The sequence below is a fragment of the Maylandia zebra genome, linkage group LG20 (genome assembly GCF_041146795.1).
Source record: "Maylandia zebra isolate NMK-2024a linkage group LG20, Mzebra_GT3a, whole genome shotgun sequence".
Classification (NCBI taxonomy): Eukaryota; Metazoa; Chordata; class Actinopteri; order Cichliformes; family Cichlidae; genus Maylandia; species Maylandia zebra.
In genome coordinates this window covers 6,042,855-6,063,507 of record NC_135186.1, presented here as the reverse complement: position 1 = coordinate 6,063,507, position 20,653 = coordinate 6,042,855, and the positions used below count along the sequence as shown (strand labels likewise).

The window sequence follows — 20,653 nt, the reverse complement described above, 5'->3', positions numbered from 1 at the left end:
TTTAATTTTCTGGATTTCCTGTATAATGAGTGCTGCTGCTGCTGCTACTGTAACCATCATCAACCTTCCAGTTGATACAGTACACCAACACCACAGCAGCCCCTACAGGTACACAGCGGCGCTGCCATCAGCTCCAGTCAGGTTTAATTACAGTAATAGAGGTTTCCAAACTGCAGGTTGATTGCAAGATAAATTCAAAAGGTCACGAGACGATTAACGGGATAGGGAAGCAGACAAAACGTTTATACTGCGCAAAATTAAATTCATGATTCCGGGCGCTTCTATTAATCTTTGCTTGTGAATTACTGGCTAATTTTACCTCTTTAGACATCTAAAAATAAGATGGGCAGGGCAGGAAAATAAACTTGCACATTAAAATAAAAAATAGAAAAGAAAAAATCTCTTTGTAGGTCGTGAATGACGTACGACCAAAACAATGGGCCACAAATACTTTGTTGTAAAGGTTTTAAAAAAAAGAAGCTACGATCTTGTTTTGGTGATTAAGTGTAAAGGAGAAAAATCCAAGAACAACTGGGCTTCGTTTTCTGTGTGGAGAATAAATACAACCTTGTATTCTGATTTAATAGAATGAAAATGAATAAAACAATGTTCCACAGACTTTTCCTCTGATTTCTTCTCTTCTTACCCCAGGTTTTCGTACACATGTGTGCCTATACACACACACACACATATATATGTATATACATACACATACAATATATATATATATGTGTGTGTATGGGGGGATGTGGGTGTATCCACTGACGGTAGGGGCACATATGACCTGCTCCACTTTTATTTTGATTTATAAGGCTAGTAGAGAGCATCATCACAGAATCGCTTCATCTTCTCTCCTTTATTACACCACATTTGTTTTCATTTTACTCCCAAGGCCTGGCTGAATACATTACAGATATCCCATGGGGCCGTGGGGGCCAGCATCTTCACCACAGGAGACAATGGGATGACGGGAAGGGATTTGCGAGCATGCTTCATCATTACAGGCATTAGTATTATTTTGACTTCAAAACACTATCTGAGGGATTATCATTATTCTTGGTATTAGCACAGCAAGCGGACACGTGGGTCAAACACATTGATCGTAATAAGAAAAGTAATTATTTGTCAAGCCTGCTGGCAATAATTGGAGACATTAGTGTCAGGTGTCCGTCAGAGAGGCCAGCGCTAAAGAGCTAAATTCTGTTTCTAATCAGAAAATGATGCTTTACATGCTCACCTGAAATTTCCCCTTTCATTTGGAGCTCTTCAGTGTGTGCTTTTACCTGACTTTTTGGTGAGTCAGGGTCCAACCCCTCACACCCCACAACCCCCAATTCTTCTCGCTCATTCAAGACTTTTCTTCTTCTTCTTTTTTTAAGCCCGGGGGTAAAGTGGGAGACAAAATCTGATTCACTGGGAGTGGGACATTACAGTGGAGATAATATGGCAATTGGGTTTAGCATAGAGAGGTCAATGGCAGGTTAATGCACAATGCAATACATCATTCAGTAGCAGATCTTAGAGGGGAGGGGCCTAGAGGTCAAGAGGTGGCTCCGAGTCTTGTTTTGGGGCACAAGAGCACAAGATGAGTTGAATTATGTCCATTTATCACGTTTGTCATTTGATTTTGTCATGATGCTGGAGAAAGGAAACCTAGGTTGTACAAGCTTTTTATATCTTTGTTACAACATCAACATTTTCTTTAATAGTTCATGAAACAGGTCCATATTTAATTTCAGAAAGCTAGACATCCTTAAAAAAATAAAAAAATAAAATCCCCCCTGTCCACGTTGTGCATATATCAATTTGCTGTTGTTCATAGCTACATGGCCACATCTATAAGCCTGTGTTTGAGGACAGTAGAAAAGGAATAATACGGCCATAAACGTGGGCAGATGACCTTATTTGAAGCTCTCACAACTCCAGTCATCACCACCGTCACCTGCTCGATTACAGTCGCACCGAACCATCTTTTTTTCCACCTCATTCACACGTTCAACATTCACAGCCAGCAGTGAAACTGATAGCATCTACATCATTTCAAGGACATACAATAACACCCACCAGCCAAGCCTTGTTACATGAATACATAGAGGAAAGGTTTCCAGCAACACTATTCCATGATTGAATTCCCAAGGACGAGAGGAAGAGGGAATAAAAGGGGAAGCAATGGAGATGAAAGAAGGTTCGGATGGCTGAGAATGCAAAGTGAAACATACCTCAATTTTCTTTTAATAAAACCAATTTATGAAAATATTTATTTCTAATCTTGTTTATGGGTTTGAAACATGCATGTGCAAAAGTATTCAGCATACAAACCTTTCAAACTGTCCAGTATTCCACACAACATTTGAAACCAGCTGACAGTAAGAACAAATGTCAGATCTTGAAAAGCCCACCGATGAAATCCCACTGGCTACTAAGCTTGCTATAGGCATGACGGCTGGACATGTAAATTGCACGGCCTTTCCACTCCTGGGGGTAAAATTAGTCCTCTCTACTCACTGCACCCCGTATAATAACCCATATATAATATCTCTCCTTGTTTGAGGATTCAGGGGATGCCTGTCAATCATCTCAAAGGAACACAGAATATATTTACATAGTTATACCACAGTGTAGCATCTCAGAGACACTGACAAGAAATATTGTCTGAATAATGCCATTTTTATGAACAAGATTTATGAGACTATCAGATTTCCTAATTTTGATCTAAACATTAAAGCAATCTAATGAAACACTTAATCTTGGCTATTGTTAGGAAGTGATCCATCTTAAGCAGCAATTATGTTTCTCTAATAAACTTATTTGACTGGAGGATGATTTAAAAAAAAAAGGTTTCGTTTGCTGAGATCCTCGAATGGAGATAGCCACCCAGAGGATAAAAGAGGTACTACAGTTCATGCATGTCTATTACTCTAATACCAAACTATTCCTGTGCATGTCTGCCTGCACTGCCATGCACTTTAAGGAATCACTATTACTTTAAAAGCATTTGTCAAAACCTTTATCAGCATATTTCATATCAACACTGAGGTTCTTTTTCCTATTAAGTAAACCAGTTATGACAGATCCTTTCTTTAACTGTTATTACAGCCCATCTGTGGCCTGCAGGATGCTCACCAGCTACTAAGGCTTCCTGTTTACAGCCCTCTTCCTGTTACTGCGATGGCCGAAATGTCACTAAAACCGCTGACAGAGCTGCTGACACCGCAAGAGCCTCGCTATATAATACTTAGTTAAAACACTTTGGGAAGCATTTCACATCATTTAGGTTGTGCTTGTTAATACTTTATTTAACATTAATGCTCCTTTTATTTGTACTTTTTAGATCATTTATTTAGATCAGATTGTTCATTTGATTTTAGTTTCAACTACTTTTTCTTTTTTTCAGTTTCATTTTTATTGTGTAACATGCATTTCGGTATCTGTTTAGTGCTATTTGGAGGAAAGATTTAAGAACTTAAAACAGGTATTGCAATACAGTTTATTCACTATCATGTCAACATAAAACCTCCACACATGCATAATACTAAATAGGATTCTGTGCATTTTATTTATATATATATATATTTTTTTTTAAGGGAAAGAGTTTTGAAAAGGACCACACCCACCCTAAACAGTAACTTTAGAACTCTTTCATCCAAACAATAAAAATATAAAATTATTATTTTGTTCTCATTTACAAAACTGAGTTCAAAACATATCATAATTTAAGGATTATGACAGAATTTCTTCTCCAATGATAAAACGACAAACAGCTTTAAATTGATTTGAATGGAAAATTTCCAAGAGACCCTCTTAAAGTTATTTCTATATCTTTATAAATTATAAAAATACTGGCATCTGCCAGTGCTACCCCCTCAGCCTCCTAGTAGACACACCTATTATATTTCAAAATCCTACATCGCCTTGTTCTCAAGTTTTTGCAATCACAAGATTTTCAGAACACTTGACCTCTGACCTTTAAGGGGGAAGATACTGAGATTCAACGATTTTCTAGTAGATACACCTATGGTATCAATTTGATACCATACTTCGCCTTGTTGTCGAGTTACAGCAAAAAAACATAAAGCAAACCACAATAAAAAATCCAAATATGATTGATATGCTTTTTGAGTTTTTTTTCCTGTTTTTGGTTTTTACACTGATACCCACACAGATGAGAAGTGTGAAATGCATAATATGCAGTTATAACAATATTGTTGCTCAACGAGGATTTAAAGCTAATGCATGTCAGGCAACAATTACAGTGAAAACTCTCCTGAGCAACTTTATTAAAAAGCAGATGGTAATAGCAGTAATTTCATTCTAAAATATTTCATATATTTTCATTCATTACAAATACAAAAAAACAACTCCAGAGATGTTAAACTCAATGTTATCAGTGTAAAATTAAAGCAGCTTTGCATCCTTCGCTAAGTCACAACAGTGCACATTGAGATGTAGGGGAAATAAAAAAACAAACAAAAAGCATTGTTTATTTATCAGTCTTTATTTATGAAAATAGCTTTTTTTTAAAATGCATTTGTACAAATACAACAGGAGTGAAAGTTTCTTATTGACTACATCTCATTGTTCCCATGTCGTTTTTGTTATCAGATGTATTCACACTTCGTCATTTCAGGCACGTTGAAGACAAAACCAAAGACACTGTATAACGGTGGATACAAAACCTGTATTTAATACCATGTGCAAATGGCTAAAGTCTTACTGCTGATCATCTTTGTGACTAAAGCACAAATACCTTAAACAGCGGGTCCTTGGAGAACAGAAAAAAAGTGTAAAAAAAAGAGGAAAAAAATGCCTGGAATTGTGTGACTTTGCAGACTAAAATAAAACTATAAATAGTAAATAAAGCACTGATTGTAGCAAGTACTCATCTCTGAACAGAGTCCAGTATTTACTTTCAGTGTATGGCAATCTCTTATTAAACGAAAAAGTGAGTCCGCCTTGTCTATCTTGAGTCTGTCTTTATGGTTGATATGAAATGAGTACGATTTTTTTACATTTGTAAAAATGCTTATTCTTTTTAAAATGTCTTTGAAACATTCATTACTATCACCTCTGTGCCTTTGGTAGAGACTAGAGGAATCAATGTGGAAGAGAGACTCGGGTATCCCTGATGGTTGGTGTGTGGAGAAAAGTGTCCGGGCACCATCCACCAGCACACGCTCGCACTCACCGGCATCAGAACACTGCCAAGGTTAAATTTAATTGGGGAAAATGCATACCTTTAATATCCTACACTTTCCCCAAATGTAAACACGAGTTAAACATCTTGTAAAGTGCTCAGTTTAAACTAGTACCATTCAAATATTCCTCATGAAGAGACATTCACTGCATTAGCATGAAAAGCACTAATGTGATTTTAAATATTTAGACGGCTTAGATTTTTTTACAAAATCGATTCACTTCTTCAGCTACCAAGTCAAATCTCCTTTTAGATAATGCCCCTTGAAAATATGTAATAAAAATATCGTATTGACACTAGCACAGGCATTTTTTGTTTTTTTACAAACCCCCCAAATTTTCCCTCGTCCAAAATCTGACTTGATATATACACATGTACCTCCCAGCCAAAGAAGAACCTGCTAACACATCAAACGTAGACACCGTCCTGAGCAGAAATGTAGTGGAAGCTCCCTTTCATTATTACTCTTTTAACAAGGATAATTTGGATTCTATATATAATATATATTCATTACTTCTACACAGATTTTTCCCTGTAGATGAAGACAGACATCGTACCATTTCTTATACCGGGTCACTGCTTTTAGAGCTCTCCTCCGCCCCTTTGGCAGAGGCTAGAGGAATCAATGGGGAAGTGAGATTCAGGTATCCCTGCTCTGAAGGTTGGTGTATGGTGAAAGGTGTCCGGGTGCCATCTGCCAGCACACCATCGTCCACCTTCACCCGACAGATTGCATCCAGGACGCCCAGTTTGTTACCAGAACCTGACGTCAAACTGATGACAAACCACAGATGATATGAAAATTGCCCAAATTACAAATATCAATCAATATTTTAGGTCAGCAAGCTGTTCTCTTAAAGTTGTCTTACCTTAGTGCAGACGTATGTAGGATGCTGTCAGTGAGAGCATCAGTGGGAAGCATTTTTCTGGCATTCTGTTGATCATTTAAAATGTATTAGCAAGCATGCCAACATATTTTTTTTAATACAGTGAGATGAGAAACATTTTTACAGTTTTTTTATTCTTCTTTTATTAAAAAAAAAACAAAAACAAAAAACACCAGTCATTTAGTGAAATGGCAATCCTGTCATTTTTAATATGAGTATAGAAAAATATTGCAACAACATAAAGATGTATAAAGAGCTACCTCCATGCTGTAGAGTGACTGGACATTCCTCAGAGCACGCTCTAAAGAACTGACTTGATTGGAGAGTTTCAAGGTTTCGTCCTGCAGTTGTTTGTTTTCCACTTCTAAGAGGTTAACCCTTGAACACAATAATGTTCACAGCATTCACTCACAACTTCACAATAATTTTTCCAACATATTCTTCACATCTTTAGTTACAAAAACATTCAGGCTAACAACTAAAAAACATGATTCTGTTGTGTTAAATACTAAATATAAAGCTTTCCAACCATCTCAATATATGTACAAGTAAATGTGATTTCTTAGCACTGCATTATGCAACTAATGAAGTTAACAAATAGTATTTTATACTTCTGGTTGAAATAATTAAAAGAGTAATATTCATACTGTTCTGCATCATGTACATGTGTAAACAGTGACTGAGGATACCTATATTGGACTGTTGAGGCGGTCTTCGTGGCCTTGCTGCCCATCTCCTCGGCCTCAATTATCTTCTGCACCAGTTCTCTCTTCTCCTCCAAAAGCTTCTCATTGACTTCCATCACTAACTGGATCCTCTCTTTGTCCTATCACAATTCAGAAGACAAGAGAAAAATGAATGAAAACAGATTTTGAAGAACACTTTTCTACAGTGCTTCACATCTCTTCAGGAATATTTAGGAGTCAGCATTCTGCTTCATGTGTGACCTTCTGAGAAAGCATGGAAGCAAGCTCGAGATCATTCTCCAGTTTCTGGATGGTGCTGTCTCTCTGTTCGGTTGACTTTAGAAACACCAGCTTAGCCTGACGCAGTTTGGTCTTGTGTTGACTCTGTTTTTCATTGTACTTTCTGGTTGGTGGAGCAGAGGCGATTGAGAGCAAGAAAGGCAAAAGGTTAATGTAACCTAATTACCATTTACTTTATTTTATATTATGGTTGTTAGATGCATCTAACCTGACATGCACGTCGAGTTGGAGGAGAACCTGCTGCAGCTCATCCTGCAGTCCTTTACAATCCTGCTGACTGGCCAACAGCTCCTCCTGCAGCTTTTGACGTGACGCCTGGCTGTCCTTTCCCTACAGAACATATACATTTCAACAGATATTACAAGTGCATAAAATGTACAATCGTGTTAAACACAGTGAAGCGCTGACAGCAAACTTCTTGCAATATGATAGATTTTTTTTGTATATCTGTCAGCAATTAAGCAATCTTAAATAATGTACTTAATAGGTTAAATGTGCCCTGTATAGCAGCTTACTGTCAAAACTGAGTACGCATTCCTCTGAAAAACTTTCTGGTTTGCAGCAAAGGATTGAAATCTTAGCTCGAAAACAGAGGAAGTGACAGAAGATACATACTGCGCAAACAATGTTTGATTTGGGCTGTCAGCAGGGCGCCTTAAAAAACAAACAAACAAGACACTTAATAACACACTCCTTTTAAGGCGTGTAGCAAACTTGGAATGGGTGTATGTTTTGACTGTCACTTTTCAGGGAAAACTTTCAGTTCAATGAGACCTCAAGTGCCACAGCAGATCTTAGGAAGCACGGTACACCATTCCTCACCTCCTCTCTAGCATTGCTAAGCTCAGCCTCCAGGACGGATAGACGGGTGTCCAGCTGCTGGACACGGTGGCTGAGCTCTGCATTTGTCCTGGTCAATGAGGCCTCCTTATGCCTCAAGGAGCGAACCTGTTGCTGCAGCTCCTCCTCGCGCTGTTCTAACAGCTTCCTGAGAGGAGACCGGAAGAAGAAGAAGAAAAAAAAAAAGACTATTCAAAGCTCTTAAAAAGCAGGTGAAGAAAAAGGACAGTGTCAGCTGTGCTGCACTTTGTGGAACCTGGTGATGTGCTCTTCCTGCTGCTGGGCTCTCAGAGCTAACAAGGCGTCAGATAGATCCCTGCTTTCCCTCTCCAAGCGGTTGGTCTCGCCTGCACGAGCTTCCTCCACACGCAGCTGGTGCTGGACAGACTTAAGCTGCTGTTGTAGTTCCAGGACCTTCCAAACCACAACAGAACCACAGGTTTTGCTCAAAAACACAAGCTCCTAACTTTACACCCATCAACAAAATATGTCAGGATTTCCTTATGATGTCAAACAAACAAAAAATACTCCACAATGTTCGCAAATAATGTTGACTGCAACCGCTTCTTCATCTTACTCAATGTTCAGAAAAGCATTAACTTCATTTGCTTAGGACCAAAACATGTCATAGACTGGATATTCCATTAAGCGCTCAGTATGGTGTCACTGGTTATTTCACTGATAAGAACAACTACAGCAAGAATAACATAACTGTTGAATAAAACCACTTGGAGCCTTTAATAACAGTTGACACACTGACAAACCAGGCGATCCAGATTTCACACCGGACTAGAGTCTTTACAGTTATGCTAACCTTCTTGTCAGCAGCGATGAGTCGTGCCCTCTCAGCCTGGAGGTCCCCCTGCAGACTAGTAGTGGCATTGCGGTTTGCGGAGCTACGAGCCAGTTCCAGCTCCAATTGCCTGATTTTCTGCTGCTGATGTTCACACTCGGCCGCCTGACCAGTGACTTTCTGCTCCATCTGTACCAGCTTTGTCTGGACCTGCTTCACTTCTGCACTAAGCTGAGAAAACATGTGGGAGGACAGCAGATGTAAAAAAACAAACAAACAAAAAAAAGATGTTGAGTGTTCATTTACATGTTGATTGCAGTTACACATTTGTTCATAAGTTAATATAAGTATCTAGTAGCTCAAGTGAGGGTTGTCCACACAGAAAGTGATCTGCATGTCGCGCATCACCTTGCTGCTGATGGTTGGTTGATAACGAAGATTTCAGGTTATGATCGCCCAAGTAACACTCCTATGTAGTTACCAGTTTCATATGTCAATCTACAGTATTATTTGCTAACACAGTAGTCACTTCATTTGTGGTTATTTTTCCCATCATCACTTTAAAATCATCCAGCGGTCTTTGGCCGTCATGTTGCTGTGAATCGCTTCCTATTTAGACATCTCTTAACAGTGGAATGAAGATGAGGAAGTGCTAAGTAAATTAAGTGATAAACCGAGGGTTTCAGGGAATACTCACCTTGAGTTTTTCCTGATCCAGCAGCGTGTTGTGTCTCTTCAGGTCCAAGTTCTTCTCTTTCTCATAGCGTAACTCTTTCTCTGCTGAGGTAAACAGGCTCTGGGCCCTCTGCAGGTCTTGCTTCATTTGTTTAGCTTCTTCTGTCTTCTGCTTCAGCACCGAATCTTGGGACTAAAGATGGACACTGTTGTCAGTGTTCATGTTTATGCTGATTTAGCAAATGAACAGAGATAGTCAACTTCTGTAATTTTAATGGAACATTAGTGAAAGAAGGCCATCTGAAGCTTCTGTGTTAATGATGAAAATAATTACAACATTATTACTTTTATCATTATTATTACTACAATACAAAAGAGAGGTAGACTGCCATAAAATTCCGGCTTTCTGTCTTTCAGTAAGATTGCTGAAGTTGCTAATTAATAAGAATATTAAGATGTCAGCTGCTTAAAGCATAAAGGCTAATGCAGCTGCTACAGTATGACAATTATAGCAATAAAGAGCCAGTTACATAATAAACCTACAGAATAGATTTTTGTTTTTCATATGTACCTTAATATGTGCCTGGGCTTCATTGACCTGAGCCTCGAGGGCCATTTTGTGCTCAAGACCCTGCTGCCGCTCCTTCTCTAGCTTATTCTGTAGATCACTCAGCTCCTGCCCCAAAGAAGGCAGTGAAAACATTTATATCCATCTTCTATAGTTCTGGCATAAGAAATACCCCATTTACCCTAACCCACCTAAAGAAACCAATCCAGTTACCTGAGCCACGCACTCTTCTCTGCGGTTTTCCACTGGACTGACTCTAGGTTCAAAATGAGCTATGTGCAGTTCAGGCTTCTGGCTGCTGCCAAGCACTTCCTTCGTGGTGGATAGTTGGTCTTGGTGCCACTGAAGCTGCTTAACGAGGCGCTGGATCTCCAGCTCCAATCTCTCCTGTTTGCCCTCTGCTGCTAGCTTCTCCTGAACACTAGAGCTTAGCCTGGCCTGTAGCTCTGCAGTCTGCATCCGCTCAGAAGCCATCTCATCTCTGGGAAATATTCACATATATGCAAAGTAAGTAAGCTACAATGTTCCAGTCTTATCTCATCACTGACTATGAAAAAAGGTACAAGTAACAACTGAAGCAGTGATATCAGTTCTCATCCAACAATGATCCACTTCAATCCACATCTCATAAATACCATACATGTACTATATATTATTTGAATTTCCCAAATATGCAATGAATAAAATATCTTATCTTATTGTAGGACTGGAACTAAAAAACAACCTCAGGCTGTTGTGTGCTGTCTGGAGGCTGCTAAGTTCAGCAGTAAGCCGGTCAGCTTGTTCCTGCAGCTGGCTGACGTGTAGCATGTTTTCCTTCATCTCTTCTTGGGTCTGCTTACTGTCTTTGTAGCACTGCAGCTCTCCCTGGAGTCTGCTATAGGCACGCTCCATCTGGGAGACCTGACAGCCACAGAGTTAAAGACAGTAAGGTGATGAGAAACTCAAGTTGGGGGGTGTAAATGTCAAACTAATGCATGCTATAAATTCATACTGACATATTTATACTGACACGTAATGTACAGCCCTGCACGAAAGTCTTGTAAAATAAGTACATTATTTGGAGAATAGTTAATAAATGTACTTCTAATTTTCAGTGTCAGAAATACCTTATGTTAATGCTAAGAGTCTGAAGTTTGTTTAATATGCTATAATTTTGTATTACCTAATAATCATGAACCAGTCAATTTGAAGCTGGAAAATCTTTTGTTTCATATGATAACCAGTGGAATTCTAGTCAAGAAATGTTCTCTTTTTAATAGAGTAAATACAAAGAACACAAATATCAGTTTGTTATTTTATCATATGCATAATAGCCTGCATATACAGTGGTTATCATCCTGCAAGGGTGTAAAGAGCTAGTTCATAAAGTCAGATTTGAAAGAGAAGGGTGTCTTTCAGAAATCCCAAAGCCGCTTCAAGTTTCTCTGTTTATGCTTCCAAATTTTCTCCTTCATTTCTTGCCCCCAATGAATGTCCCATATATCCATAATCATAAATAAAACTTGAATAATTAAATAAAGAAATCCCCAGTCTCTCTGTAGTGCTTTTTAAAATTTCTGTCCATTCACCACTTAAACACAGTGAAGACGCCTACAAACTTAACAGCACACTTGCACTTGAGCTTTTTGATTTTATCTGGGATTTATTAGACTCATTGGTAAACTTATTTAATTAATTAGGAGTCAAGATATTTTAGTATTATACACACACCTGTTTTCATATACTCTAAAGCTGTATTGTGTGCAAGGTATTTTTACTTTTTAAACCATTTACACCAAAGGCCTATTTCTGCCAAAATGTTTCTAGTCTATAACCATTTTCCTCTGAAGAAAGACTGTGACCGTTTCATTATGTTTAAAATGAAAAATTAACAAACCTTTTCTTCCAGAAGTGTTTTTTCCACCTTGACTTGAGTGAGACTCTTGATGAGTGTTTTCCCCTGTTGGCATTCTATATGAAGGCTGTTGTTCTCAAGTCTCAGTTTGTTTCGCTCTCGCTCACTTATCTGCAAAGCCTTTGGTGTAAAGAACCAAAGAATAACACCCAAAGAATACACGTGGTAACTGTGTGGCATTTAGTTTGTAACATTGTTAAAAACATTCTGAAAATACAACCATAACTCTTTGCATCAGTCCTAAATTGAATTTCTGTGTACGTGTGGCGTTTCTGTTCTGTATTTCACACAAGTTTTAGTTTTTACCTCTTTCTCTTTCTTCAGGGCAGCCTGTGCAGCACTGAGGTCCAACTCCAGCTGTTTCCTCCAGTCTTTCTCCTCAGTCAGACGAGCCTCAAGCATAGCCAGGCTCTCTTGACCACTGTTCCTTAGGTGCTTCATATATGGTGGGACAAGAACACAGAAACAGACATACTGCATAAAAACAAACAAAAAAGTTATTCATGTCACATCATAACTCGCACCCCCTTTGTACTTTGTAGTGAGCTTTACCTTAGTTACTCATTTAAATTTGTGACCTCCACGGCTACTGCATTCTTACCGCACATTGTTGTGTAATGATTAAAGGGCATTTCTTACCAACTTTAAGTAGGATTCGGTGGTTTTGACCTCTTCTCCATTCTGCAACATTTTCTCTTGGGTTTTCTGCTTCTTTATCTCTGCCTCCAGGTTTGTGATCTGCATAGAAATGTAAGACTATTAGTCATTAGGTAAATCTGTAACTAAACTATAGTAAACTGCCATTAGTAATTAATGACTGTGAAAACAGCTTTCTTTAGAGTTTCTGGTGCAGGGGTGTCAAACATAAGGTCTGGAGCCAGAACTGGTGTGGCAAAGACAGACAGACAAATAGACACACACACACACACACACACACACAACCCCTTTCAGCTATCTTAGTGAGGACCTTCATTGACATAATGCTTTCCCTAGCCCAGGGGTGGGCAACTTCAGGCCTCGAGGGCCGGTGTCCCTGCAGGTTTTAGATGTGTCCTTGAACCAACACAGCTGATCTAAATTAGCTCCTCAACATGTCCAGAAGTTCTCCAGAGGCCTGGTAATGAACTAATCATGTGATTCAGGTGTGTTGACCCAAGGTGAGATCTAAAACCTGCAGGACACCGGCCCTCGAGGCCTGGAATTGCCCACCCCTGCCCTAGCCCCTTACCCTAAACCTAACCATAACCTAATTGTAACCCTGACACTAAAACCACATTTTGAGCCTCAAAAATGCCTTTAAATGCCTTCAAATTTGTGAGGACCGGGTTGTGTGTCCTCACAAGTGACTGTTGGTTCTCACAAGTACGGTAGAATGCAGATTTCAGTCCTCACAAAGACAGCTAGACAGGAACACACACACACACACACACACACACACACACACACACACACACACACACACACACAATTATAGAAGCATATGTTTTTTTTTGTTGGTTTGTTTGTTTGTTTTTTTACAACAGGTCCATGGTTAAAAAAAATTCTGTGAATTAACAAAAAATGTGTTTTATAATTACATGACAGTCTGGACAATGGGCTACCAGAACTTTTTCTGTAATTTTACACATTTGTTTTTACAGGCTGTTTGTGGCCCACAATGTAAAATGAGTTTGATATTTGATATTTGAACCAGTTCTGATAAGTACCCTTCTTCGCAGGCCCTCGAGTTCTCCCTCATGTCGATGCCTCTCCTCTTTGCTAGCATTCTGGGCTTCCCCCAGCAAGGCCTCCAGCTCCTCGTTCCTCTCCTCCAGCTCTTCATGTTCCTTGCGTAGCCTCTGCAGTTGTCGCTGCAGGTCTTTCACCTGCACAAGCCCATCTTCCACAGCCTCTTGACACCTAACCGTCAATAAATTACAATTAAACAGCCAGAGAGAGCAGATTGTGAATACCCATCATAATGTAATTATCCAGGAATTCAAGTTTTTACCGTTTGTGAATGTGGTCTTTTTCTTGAGCTGATAAAGCAGACAGATTGTTTTGTTGGTCACTGCAAACACTTTTATCTTTTCTATCTTCTTTGGCTGCATCATTCTTTGCCAAGTGAAAAAAAAAATACAACACCAGTCAGTGCCAAGCTTCTATCATAACTTATTTTATTCATTTTGTTATAATAAATTAATAGGTATGTTCTGTAAATACTAACCTGGTCAAGGAGATTTTTCTTCTCTGACTCCAAAATACGCACTCTGTCCCTCAGAGCTCTGTTCTCAGCATCTAGTTTGTCATTTTGCTCTTTAGCCTGCTGCAACTTCATCACATCTGTGGAGTGAAAAATGTATTAATGTGAGATTAAAATGCCGGTGATCAGCAAATGTGATCACCCCTATAAAAGCAGAAGGTTTTGGCAGTTTGCAGTATAGTCATAGTAATAGTGGTTTACATATTTGTCTAACAAGTCATAGATGCCCAGTTTGATCTAAGGAGAGGATACAAATCCCCTGAGGGTTGCATGAGGAGCGGTATAAAAATCTGCCAAATCAAATATGCAGAGGCACAGATTGTGGAAACCTCTTGAGACAAGGAAGCAGCAAGAGTAGCTGTTTTTTCTGCTCTGGAGCAGGTATGTGTTAAAACAATGCCAGTCATTCACCCCGAGGTCTGACCATGCAATGTTCTGAGAAATTCAAAAGAACCCAAGAGCTACAACTCAGACTCTACAGGCCTCATTTAGCATTTTAAATGTTAAAGTTCATGACAGCACAGTTAAAAAATGGCTGAACATGATATGGTGATTTAGAAGGACTGCCAAGAGAAAGTCTCTTCTATCTAAAAAAGAAAAGGGCACGGCTTAGGTTTGCAAACAGCGCAAAACTTCTGAAAAAACTGCCCAGATGAGACTAAAGTAAAGATGCCTGGCCATAATGCATGGCACCCCGTTTGGTGAAAAGCAACACAGCAGACCAGCACAAACACCTCATAGCAACTGTCAAGCATAGTGGTGTACGAATTATGTTGCAGTCACTGAACTGAATATCAGGCAAAGGGGAAATATTTGTAACATTTATATAATGATTTTTTTTTTACTCCAGTGTTGTAGAATTACAAGTAGCTTCTCTCTAACAGTGACTAAAGTCTTAAAATGTATTAAATCTAAAAGAATAAAAAATAAACAATTTACTAGATGAGTAAAGTTTTTACATTATCCTTATTTTTCCTATGAATACAGATTAAATACAAGCAAAACTAAACAAGCACAGTTTATACTGAGATACAAAATATCTACATAGTGATTTTTTTGTCCACCTAAATTTAAAAATAGTTAAAAAAAAAAAAAAAAAAAACATCTGAAAAGTTTCCATCAATCTGTCTCACCAGAGTGTTTAAGATTTTCCACTTCCTTCCTCAGGTTCTCTACTTCTTGGACGGTTCCCTGAAGCTCAGATCCTGAGATTAAAAGCACATTTTTAATTCTGTGGACCACAAATATGCTTGGTGCCAATTTGTGTCTATTCATATTAACATTCAGTAAAGTCAAAGATGAGGTATGTTACCAAAATCTATGGGTATAAATAACAGGTAACTGACATTTCATTAGGGGAAGACATCAAAGCTACTGTTATGCTGACTTTAAACACTGGAAAGGTTAATAGGATGTGTGTGCAGGGCAGAAATTTAGGACCATACTGTAACTGCAACATACCGCTTGGGTCTGGGTTGTTGTTTTTGGCAGCATCCAGTTCATTAGTGAGTCTGCGGATATCCTGATGAGCCATCGCCAGCCTCCGGGATGCTTCTTCTAAGTCCCGTTCCAGTCGCTGACGCTCATTTCGCTCTTGGGAAATCTCCTCACTGTGGGCCTGATGTACAGGAAATAAGGGATTAACAACTGGAGTAGGAGAAAGGGGAGGAAAGAAAAATGGTAGGAATGGTAGACTGGAGATGCATGGACCCAACATGCAATTGTTAGAGACATGCATTTTCAGACTGCGAGTAATCATCTCTGCAGGCCTGGAACAAAGCAGGGGAAATTAAGTATATATTTATATCCCAGCATTCACCTGCACAGAGAGACCAGGAAGACCAAAAGTGCACATGCTGTTACCTGTGTTATGCCATCACTGCCCTATGATAAATTATGTTCTTTAAATCAGTTTTTTTTTGTGACAGCCACAGTAGACAGGAAATTGTTGAGGTGAGAGGAGGGTATGACATGCAGCAAAGGTCCACGCAGACAGTCAAATGTTTTGTAACCATTAAGAACCAGGGACACCCTTAAAAAATGCATTTATAGATGTATTAGTGAAATGCTCTGCAGCACAGCAGTCATGCAGATAACAAGGTATATTATTAATGTGGAAAACATTTCAAAAAGCAGTGGCCCTCTGAAACAAGCCGGTGAAGTTTGGCTCTTTATCATGATACCACTGTTAAATTACTTAGCATAAGCTATAAAGTGGAGACCTACAGGGTTAATACTGTGCTTGCTCTGACCAGACCTGCGAAGGCCAAACAGCTTCTTCCACGGACTCTGGGATGAGCACTGCTGAGAGGAAAAACCACTGTATACACACTCACAACAAACACTATTCGGACATGGATCTCAGCCAGGGCAAAATGAACGCCACTTCACCTTCACTGCGTTATTGAAGGTCTTCTGGAGATCCTCCTTTTGCTGTCTCAGGTCATCCCCCCTCATATGGCAAATAAACTCCTGTCCAAATGTCACAAAGAGACAAGGCCTTACTTAGCATTTTACATACACATACAGTCTTTGCACGTGTTAGCTTTAACCATTGCTTTTCACTACAAGCATGAAGCCTTTGGGCATACTATTTTACTCTATTAGCTCTCAAAACATTTCAAAATTACGTTGGTCCCACGAGATAACTGACATCCAAATAAAGCCTTTGATTTACGTAGGTCAGCTCTTTACCTGGTGGTCAACTTCCTTCAAGTTAACACTGAGACTCTGACTTTCCAGTCTCCTCTCAGTAGCCTCCAACCTTTCCAGCAGTGTGGCCCTCTCCACCAGTAAATAGGCCACTATCTCACTGGGGCTGGTCAAGCCCATCTCCACCAGGTCCTCCTGAGCCAGCATCTCTGCCAACTCCTTGCTCTGACTCTCTAGAAGAAAGGAGGGTTTTCTTCTGGTCAGCAGTTTGTCATGTACAATTATAAAAACCCCCCACATACGAACAAATGATGCTCTACAGCAACATAGTAATTACAAAGTACATTTCCACTGGTAAGCAAAGCTAGGGTATAGCCCAAAGGAAAAAATGCCCAACACATTGTACTACAGTTGTGAAAAATTCACCCAGCTGGTGTTGAATCTGGTGAAGTTCATGCTGCAGCTGTTCATTGTGTCTTTCATATTCTGCAGCCAGGCCCTCTCGCTCTTCTAACAGCCCACGAATATGTGCAACATAGCTCTCCAGCTGATAGACAAAAAGAATTGCAGTGTAATTTAGCTGTGACACTGATGTGTCCCGCACATGTTCATGATTGTACTTCATGTGAAAAGTGACACGTTCTTTTTAGACTGTTTTTTTGGGCGTTTCATTACACATCATTGGCTCACTCCATGATGAAAGTTGGTCAAATAAAACAACAAAGGAGAGTCTCACCTCCTTCATCTCATTGGCTTGCTGCACACGTAGGGTCTGCACCTCTTGGGTAGCTGCATGAAGCTTCGCCTCACTGTTGAGAAGCTGCTGCCAAAGGTGGCACTGCTTCTCTTCTCCACTGGCCCCTGGCGATAAGCCATCCTCCTGGAGCCGCCTAGAAATCTTGTCCAGCTCCGTCAACACCTGAAGGTCCAGAGAAGGTCCAGTTATCATATTTTTTAATGCAATGTTTACCTGCAGCTTTTAAGAATTTATACATGTACACTCCTTCCAGTCATCTTGCCGTTGCATATGCAGCTTTGGGTATTATAATTCTTTGTTTGCTAATGTTTATTCAACTCCAGTGTTATTTAAGTAAGAGTGAAAAGGTTTTACATTTTGAGTATTTTTCTATACAGTTTTCCTGCTAGCTAACTACAAGACTAAGCATAATGAACAATGGTATATCTTTTTGCAGTGGCACACGGTTCAATGATGTGACATTGAACACATGTTGCAGAATTCAACACTGTACGTTGTAGGGCTGGTAACTGGAGCCAGCGGTCATGCAAACTGCATACTACTCTGGGAGCTGTCACGGCTCCAACAACATCTTGCATATTGTCACAGGTTGGGTATCAGGTCTCATGTACTTGTTGTAGTCAAACATTGCACCACCTGGTCTATGCTATCGCGGACTAAATGGTTAAAAGATCAGAAATTTGGTGATTGTGCGTGCAAGATTTATTCGCCACCAAAACCAGTTTAGGTACAGTGTTTTCATAGTTGAAGAAAAGTTACATTGGCCAGCACATAGGAGCATAGCAGATAGGTCTAGTGTATCTCAAAAGTAGCCAATGCTGTGTTACCTCTTTATTATCCATCGTTACAAATTAAGTTTGGCACAGCAGCGTCTGTAAGGGATGAATTTTATCTCCATCAGTCGAAGTACTGATCCCACACAACATTTCTGCTAACTCAGGCTCCAACGATGCGCCAGAGATCAGCAGATCCTCAAACTTCAGCACTCACATTGCTGGAGTAATCCATCCAGTATCTCATGTCCGCTCTGTGAAAGACGCGATTCTTTAGAACAGTGCTGCCAGGTAGGACAGGCAGTCATAAGCTTAGAGATTATCTACCTACTACAGGCACATGCATTTTAACAGCTGACACACATTGCATCACCCGAGGCTATGCAAAACTCCAAACTGGTGAGCTATTTTATCTGCTGTTTCCTTAAATGGTAAGGATAACACATCTAGCCCTAAGCTTCCTCTCCAACATTTAGGAAGATTTCATGGAGCAGGGAGATCTATGAAAATTCCCTGCAATAAAAACAATGCAAGTGTCTTCCCAATAATAGACAAGGATCATTTAATTTTGTTAAAAAAAACATCTTTTTTTCCCGGCTAACCTTTCTTTCCAAAATGTCTGACGACGAGGAGCAAACGGGGATTTTTATATTTCTTTTGGCAAGATCTCCAGTCAGAGATATGTAAGAATCACAGATGTGTTAACCAAGACAAGCTGTTTTAGTAAGATATTACACAACGAAAACAGACAGATGTGACTTCCCACGATGCTAGTTAGCAAAGTTCTTTCCAAACTTACCAAGGCATACTTCACATTGAGCTAACGCTAGCTCGCTAACGGTAGCCATAGCTTTTACCACTGGCCGCTTGGCAGCAAAAGATAGACTCTGTGATATCTTAAGACTCCTACTTAACCCTAACTTCTCCGAGGCGGTAAAGCTGAGCACATAATGCAAAGTTAAAGTTCTACGAACCTTTTAGAGTAAATACGGACGGCTGTGGACAGGCTTGGCAGTGTAAATTGGCTTCTACCAGCACCTAGGCAACGGACCGTACCATTAAAAGGATGCAGAGGGGACAATCGATCACGAAACGTCACCACCAACACAACACTTAGGCTTTTAGAAGATTAGCTATTAGGGATCTTGCTGATCTAGAATGAAAAGAGAATGACGTTTATCGTCATTATACGGCCGTACAGATTGACTTTGTACTTGGCAATCTGGCAAGTCAATAACCATGAATACAGAAGAATCCCACTCTTTCCAGCTATATTAGTTCATAGCGTCTTTAAGGATTTCTCATTTCTCAGGTCATACTCGAAAACTGTAGAGGGCGACAAATGTTTGACAACTCGAAGACTCCTTATCGAACAACTTCATTGCTTGAGACTAGGGTTAAAGTATTTGCACATCAAAAATTACTCTAGTAGTATGTCCATCCACATTTTCTTTGACGCACATTTCAGAGTTTTCTGCAGTGTTATAAATGATATGACTTGATATCATGATTACTTAATAAACTTTATACAGTAGTTCAAGTAGATCATCCAAAAGAACTAAGAAACATGTCAAATAGGAACACTGAAACATGTTCTCCACCTGCTGGTGAAAAGAAGCAGCTGCATGAACCCGGTGCAGCTGTGTCCAAATCCAGCCATTTGCAAAATTTCAATCCTGCCCACATATCACTATAGGTTCTTAATCAATTTTGGCCTGTCAAAATGTGGTATGCACAGTGATGTGCACCCCAAAGCTCACCTTCACAGCACCTTTAAGCTAACAAGCATAACTGACAGAAGGCTACAAAATGAAAGCTCAAGTTCAAGGTTCAAGGTTCTTTATTTGTCACATGCATAGTTATACAAGTATAACACACAGTGAAATGTAGCCTGACACGCTCCTCGACATGTGCAAAAATTTTGGGGGGGGGGGGGGGGGGGGGGGGGGGGGTGTAGAGGAAGAACATTATATATATATATATGTATATATATGTATATATATGTATATATATGTATATATATATATATATATATATGTATATATATATATATATATATATGTATATATATATATATATATATATATATATATATATATATATATATATATATATACACACACACTGGGTGAATGTGCAGTAGTAGCAGCAAGCAGGTGAATTCTGTACATTAATATGAATAGATATCTGACTATTTTACAGGATAGACAATATAAACATATTTAAAATTAAAGGAATTGAAATGTACATTGTGCCTTGGTTTAGAGTTAAACACAGACAAGTTCAGCTGAAGTGGGAGACTTGTTATCATGCAACTTTAAAGACTGCAAAGAAAGGTCTGTGTATTCATTTGGAGGTCAATATATGTAATGCAAGGAAGAAAAAAAAT

At 39.3% G+C, this 20,653-nt stretch overlaps 1 protein-coding gene across 6 annotated transcripts; it reads right to left on the bottom strand.

Moving 5' to 3' along the window:
- Positions 1 to 4,476: 4,476 nt before the first annotated feature.
- Positions 4,477 to 19,320, bottom strand: ccdc30 (coiled-coil domain containing 30). 6 transcript variants are annotated; one of them, XM_076878370.1, is made up of 29 exons: positions 19,239 to 19,320; positions 18,319 to 18,518; positions 17,471 to 17,653; positions 17,161 to 17,281; positions 16,777 to 16,967; positions 16,474 to 16,554; positions 16,309 to 16,386; positions 15,544 to 15,700; positions 15,216 to 15,287; positions 14,047 to 14,162; positions 13,831 to 13,934; positions 13,547 to 13,739; positions 12,480 to 12,578; positions 12,147 to 12,275; positions 11,823 to 11,960; positions 10,668 to 10,846; positions 10,157 to 10,424; positions 9,947 to 10,051; positions 9,398 to 9,568; positions 8,722 to 8,931; positions 8,164 to 8,321; positions 7,890 to 8,055; positions 7,276 to 7,397; positions 7,029 to 7,170; positions 6,771 to 6,907; positions 6,342 to 6,459; positions 6,064 to 6,128; positions 5,752 to 5,968; positions 4,477 to 5,198 (listed from the first exon to the last, which is right to left on the bottom strand). In XM_076878370.1, the coding sequence occupies exons 2-28, from the start codon at positions 18,331 to 18,333 to the stop codon at positions 5,758 to 5,760; spliced, it is 3,729 nt and encodes a 1,242-aa protein (XP_076734485.1). In that variant the 5' UTR covers positions 18,334 to 18,518; positions 19,239 to 19,320; the 3' UTR covers positions 4,477 to 5,198; positions 5,752 to 5,757. The 6 variants fall into 6 exon arrangements, with proteins under 6 accessions (XP_076734485.1, XP_076734484.1, XP_004554205.2 ...); XM_076878369.1 differs by having other exon boundaries at positions 4,477 to 5,968; XM_004554148.3 differs by having other exon boundaries at positions 4,477 to 5,968; positions 16,309 to 16,383.
- Positions 19,321 to 20,653: the final 1,333 nt, after the last annotated feature.